We start from the raw sequence: 6,334 nt of genomic DNA on the forward strand, positions 1-6,334 counted from the left end.
GATGACCGTGAAAATGGCTTGCACATTTAAAAAAAAATGAAGTTATTCGAGGAAAAAAAACGATGAGGAAATGATTTCACGCTGTGAGAATATGCAAATAAACCAAGGGTAAATAAATGTATTTCATTTCGAATATGGATTGCGGCTTATAACCAATGAGTGAATGTACGCATTATTAATATACATTTTAGTGGTTTCAAGGGAGGGGGATTTGGGCAGGGAAATATTTGATATCACAACTTTGACATTATTTAAGGGATGGCGACCCAAGTTTCTGACCATTTCCTGACATCGCTAATCTCTGCCTGTCGCATCTCCAGCCTTCTCTTTTCGAATATTTCCGAATCCAGCAAAGACTCAGAGTTTTGAGGATCCATCTATCGGCAACAACAAGGTAAATTGTTTTACTCTTTAGACATCGATCTCCTGTATGCCCTGCGGTCGGTGCCTTTAAATGGTGGCCCCTAGCTTCGACAGAAAATAGCAACGTCACGGTAACAATATATCGAGAATCTTTTTCTCAAAGTTTGATCTAGTTCAAAGAATCTGGGGGCTGACTGGCCTCTTTATTCATTTTTTATTTTTTGCGAAGTTTGTAACCAGAGCAGGACCCATACCACAATCGCTAAATGAAATGGCCTATCAAGATCATCGTTGCATGTGCATCTTGCTCAGTAGACTGACTAGGAACCAATCAGAATTCTTCTTTCAAATTAATGATTAATCGCTAACCTTTGTGTTACCTCTGTGTTACGGGGTCTAGACCTCGCTCGGATTGTTGTTGATGTTGTTGTTGTTGTTGTCTTATATAATCATGCCGATAAATTCCGGTGACGAATGTTAGTAACAGTTTTTTTTAAACCAGAATAATAACGTACACAAGAAAATAATTTTGAAAACCACATCTTGTTATAACCTGAACGTAAGTATTAACATTTTGAATCATTATTTAGTTATTTAGAGGAGCCGAAATCGGATTTCATTAATAAATTTGCAAATAAAATAATTAAGCAAAAAAATACAAAATTGCTTTGTGAAAAAAAATGCCGAACACTTTCTGAGATTTATCATGGGCAACCTTCAAGCCGATAGTAATTATGGGTTAGATTCGGGCTGAATCAGCCCCCTACCCTTATTTTGATAATGATAACAATGATGATTAAAGTATCAGTGTTGTAGTCAAGGCTCAAACCTCCAAGGCCAAGGCCAAGGCTTTAATACCCAAGGCCAAGGCTTCAATAACCAAGGCTGAGGCCAAGGCATGGAAACCCAAGGCCAAGGCCTGAAAACCTCAAGGCCAAGGCATTTCAACTGTACAATACATGGGAAAAAAAAATAGACAACAATGCTTATAGGCGGCATACATGACACACAGGACCAATGTATAAAAGGTGTGAGCGAGCAAAATTTTTGACCCTTGTACATTTAAAACGAAAATAATTTCATGATAGATCATGTAGATTTAGACATAAAAACATTTAATTATTAATCTAGGCGATTCACATTGCAATAATTATTATTACCAAGGTGATCTGATCCTGGCATGCCCATTCTCAACATATGTCTTTCTCCTCTACCTGGTACAGGGGAGGCAGAATGTATTTTTTTTTTTTTGGGGGGGGGAGGTCAAAGCCAAAAATGCACTTACAATATAAGTCAAAATGAGAATTTTGGTGCAGTTCAGCAAAGCTTTTATAAGGGATTTCTAATTGATAAGACAGATATTTTGATTTAGGCTTTAATTTCCCGCTATAGAAAGCATAGCGAGCAAGTGGTTTTGAAAAAAAATCAATTTTGAAGTTGTAAAACTTGATTTTGGGTCAATTATGGTGCTAATCACTGTTAAAAGGGCATCCTTGCGAGATGTTGTAATAAGATGTAATAAGAAATGAAATTTAAATATTTTGAGCTGTTTTTGTAATCATGAAAAAGGTGTGCATCTTACTAAACAAATTAACGCGAGCACAAAACACAAGCTGAAATTTTTACTGACCAGAAAAGGAAGCTGTTCTGGACTGCATTTAGTGACTCATAAATAGGATACATAACTTACCAATCAAATAATGCGAGCGCAAAGCGCGAGCTCAAAAATTTGTAATATTTCGACCTAAAAACTAGACATTCTAAGCATTTTTTTGTGTAAATTGAATGCGAACCTTACTTAACAATAATTTATGCAAGCACAATCCAAAATTTGTTGATTTTGAAACCTACAATTTTGCTCTGTATGCCATGCTTGGCCCCTCAAAATTTTTGGCTCATCATGCCATTGATGCCATAGCCCATTTGGAAATGACGAAATTGAAGTTTGTGTTCAAGTTTACCGAATCTTTTCAGAATATCATTAAGACTTAAAACATTCTTGTTGGTCAAAGAAAATAATACAAGGAAAACCTAATGGAATAGAAATCAACCTTGTTATCATTCTTTAGAGTAAGCTATTTTTAAAGTATGAAAATTGTTGTCAAAATTGCAGTCAGATCTGTCAGAATTATTCCTGTCATAAAATCGGTATATTCAGTGGCGTACCGTGGGTCACGGCATTGGGGGGCACCAGCAAAAACTTGGAACTGCCTAGTGAGCTCGCAAAGCGCGCCTAGTTGCCAGGTATACTGACCTAATAGAGATATTTTTATAAGGACAGTGCCAATAAACGGACATGTATCTCACTAGTCAAATAATGCGAGCGCGAAGCGCGAGCTTAAAATTTTTGATATTCAAACCTAAAAAGGGACATTACAATCAATCTTTTGTAATCATGATACGTACCTGTCTCGCTAAATAATGCGAGCGCGAAGCGCGAACTGAAATTTTTGTAAATATTGACCCCAAACAGGAAGATTTTAAGGACTTTATTTTAGGAATCTTTTATCTATTAAGATTATACACATCTCACCATAGTCATTTAATGGGAGTGCCAATAAGCGCTTGCTGATTTTGTTAGAATTACATCTAAACATGCACATAAAGCACTTGTAATCATGATTAACATACCCATCTCACTAATCAAATCTTGCGAGCGCAAAGCGCGAGCTGAAAATTTAGGAAATTCAGACCTGAAGAGTGGCATTTTAAGGCTTGTTTGTAGGAATTCAAGAACACCTTACGTAGTTCACTAACCAAATGATGCGAGCGCGAAGCGCGAGCTGAAAATTTTTGATATTCAGATCAGAAAACAGAAAAAGAGACATTTTAAGGACTCATTCTAGGAATTGATGGAGAGCAGACATCTTTCACCAATCCACTACTGCGAACGTAAGCACGGACAGGAAATGTTTTATATTAAGACCTTAAAATGGGACAATCACTTAAAGTATTCATGAAAAAGAAGCATACTATTGTTCATGTAAAAGAATAACTCGAAGTGCGAGGAAATATATTTGGTAGTTTGGTGTATATTGACTTGAAAACGGGAGGTTTTAGTATAACAGGATTATATATCTCGGTAAACAGACAATGAGAGCACCAAGAACAATGAAGACATATATGCCCTGACCCAATTATGTTTCATTTATATGAAAAAAATGTTTCTTATGTAATGTAACATAACATAATTATGACATTATAATGAACATTAATGTCTTCTTTCCCACTACGTTTCTCTTCCTTTCTCCCTCTTTTCCTCCTTTTTTTTACTCAGCCGATAGGGGGGGGGGGCATGGGGGCACGTGCCCCCCACTGACTATAATCCTAATCATAATTATCATTATTATTGATATTGTCATTATCCTTATTAGTCATGATTACATCATATTACCAATAAATAATATATATTAATTTTCATCATTTCTCTACATAATTATGTGATGATAATTGCAATTGATGGCACTGCTAAGTACACTTACTGCTTCTGCTGCGGCTGACTGGTAGTATTTAGTGTCATTAGATGTACAGAACAATTGAAACATTTATAATTACTTTTATAAAACAAATGAAAGTACAAAATACAAAATGCCTTGAAAAAGCCTTGAAAATGCCTTGAAAATGCCTTGAAATTTCAAGGCTCAAAATCCTCAAGGCCAAGGCCAAGGCCCTCTCAAGGCCAAGGCTTGAATGTTCAAGGCCAAGGCTTTGAAAAAATAGGCCTTAAGGCGCCTTAAGGCCAAGGCCGAGCATCAAGGCACTACAACACTGTAAAGTATATTACAGTATTGATTTGATTGAAAAAAATGATGATTTTTTTTGTTTACGTTAATTACAGATGGCGCTTTCCAAGTTGACACTCGTTTGCATGATATTTTGCATGTGCATCATGCTAAGCCAAGTGATGGTCGAGGCAAAAAGCGTTCACGTATATGGTAAGGAAATTCTCTGTGTTTTTATTTTATTTTCAGTTATATATACGAATTTCACAATGGTTTTAAAACTGTTCCATTTTGTTGTTGTTTTATCTTGATTGATTGATTTGATTGATTTTATTGATTGATCTTATTGATTGATTTTTATTGATCTTAAGAAGGCGTGCCGAAGGAAACTGATAAGAAATCAGACAATGAAATCATCCCTACATCTGAAATATTTCAATGAGATCCTGCATTTCCTCAGACGCGGTTCTGGAGAGAAGCTTAGGGGGCTGAAACCCCCCCCCCAAAAAAAAAAAAAATCCATAAAAGAAGAAGAAAAAAAAAATATATATATATATATATGAGGGCCCTGTATACATATTGAATAATGCAGTATTCAATTCATATCGTCAAGCTTGCTCTAATCTTAAAACTTTTACTATATTTGTTAAGAAAATGGTTATGTCGCTTTAAATGTTTTCCCTGCAGAGGCTAAATTTTAAAAATGCAGTTTAGAGTCTGTGATGTCGATCCGTGTTTCGGATCGGAGGGGGGGGGGACATCCAACATTTTCGGCACGATCTGCCCGCCTAATTCAACACGGTTTCTTGCACATGAAGAACTTCAAAAACCATAGTTAATATTTTCTTTGTAATGTAAAGATCTTGTAGATTTACATTAATTATTTGGAGGTTCAAGACAAAGTGCTTCGATTGCTATACGAGTGTAAAATATCTCCCAGTTCACCTCATTAAAGGGGGTTGGTATCATTAAAATTTTATTTCCTGTCATATTTTATTATACCTTAAATTGCAATAATAATGTCTCTAAAAATGAAAATATATATATTTTTTAGCGTTGCAGCTTTTATTCGTCACAAAAATTGAAAATATTGCTCTAGCTTGAAAGTAATTATTTTTCACTCGTTCACTCGGCTCACTGCCGTATAAATAAATGATACAACTGGAAAGGGTAACACACGCACTCCCTTTTAAAAATTTTCAAGTGTTTATGTTTCCATTGTTATCATTATACAAAAATGCCCATCTAGATTAGCATTGATTTATTTGTCTAATTGCTTTTGTCTGATCTGATAATCGAAACCTTAGTCGACGACGTTGAAATGGTGGACAGAGAAAACGATGTTCGAAACGATGACGTGCATGGCGTATTGGCCCGTAACAAACGATCAAGCAGTTCATCAAGCTCTTCATCAAGCTCTTCAAGTTCTTCTTCAGAGTCTGAGGAAACCACAACAGCAACAACAACAACAGCAGCAACGACAACAACAGCAGCTACAACAACAACAGCAGCTACAACAACAACAGCAGCAACAACAACAGTGGTACCACCAACATAAATATGAACAAGGTAGCCCAAAATATCACTGTCATTAAGCAACACATATGATCAATTACAACTAGACAATTTTTTCGTTCCACTAGTAGGCCTAAAATTGCGCAACTAATATACTGTACAGTCTATACCGGTACACTGTTAGAAAATTTATCCTCAAAATAAAAGAAGTTCCTGCAGCAGAGTCTCGAGAACACCTGTAATCTTACCGATTTGCGTAATCTTACAAGAAATTGGTATTTGGAGTATGGAATCTTACAAATTTCCTTGAATAAAACATCCTTTTCCCCTTTTTAAACAGACCTGTTCTGTTAAATTACAGAAAAATTTCCTGATTTATGAATTTACAGAATGATTCTGTTATTGCTTTCTGCAAAATCTTCTGTTTATTTTCTGTAAAATCACTTTTTTTAACAGTGTAGTTTGGAGTAAAATTAGGCCCTCTTCGTAGCCTCCCCCCCCCCTATATTCATGAAATGTAAAGATGGTCTTGGCTCCGCAGGTCATGTCATGTCACTTTTTCATCTGATTTGACCGAAATTCAGCATGCTTTTGAAAGTGCCATCCAGTTATATCGATAAATCCGCCCGTGTTATAGGCTATTACAAATCATTTCACAACACAGCTTTCCTTTTTTGTTACTTTGTCAATGATTACATTTTGGACTGATGGATTCAACAATTCTACTGGAAGTG

General features: G+C 35.8%; 1 protein-coding gene across 1 annotated transcript; it reads left to right on the top strand.

Annotated features, from left to right (window-relative positions):
• Positions 1-315: 315 nt before the first annotated feature.
• Positions 316-5,643, top strand: LOC121423496 (uncharacterized protein YGR130C-like). Its single transcript, XM_041618844.1, has 3 exons — positions 316-394; positions 4,202-4,298; positions 5,393-5,643. The coding sequence occupies exons 2-3, from the start codon at positions 4,202-4,204 to the stop codon at positions 5,641-5,643; spliced, it is 348 nt and encodes a 115-aa protein (XP_041474778.1). The 5' UTR covers positions 316-394.
• The last annotated feature ends 691 nt before the right edge of the window (positions 5,644-6,334 follow it).

Source organism: Lytechinus variegatus, chromosome 11, assembly GCF_018143015.1.
Source record: "Lytechinus variegatus isolate NC3 chromosome 11, Lvar_3.0, whole genome shotgun sequence".
In the NCBI taxonomy this organism is placed as follows: Eukaryota; Metazoa; Echinodermata; class Echinoidea; order Temnopleuroida; family Toxopneustidae; genus Lytechinus; species Lytechinus variegatus.

Bases quoted from the DNA above. Each gene is read 5' to 3' on its own strand.
- LOC121423496 (XM_041618844.1), top strand. From the start codon at position 4,202: ATGGCGCTTTCCAAGTTGACACTCGTTTGCATGATATTTTGCATGTGC. The intron at 4,299-5,392 runs GTAAGGAAATTC...TCGAAACCTTAG, and splicing joins AAAAAGCGTTCACGTATATG to TCGACGACGTTGAAATGGTG.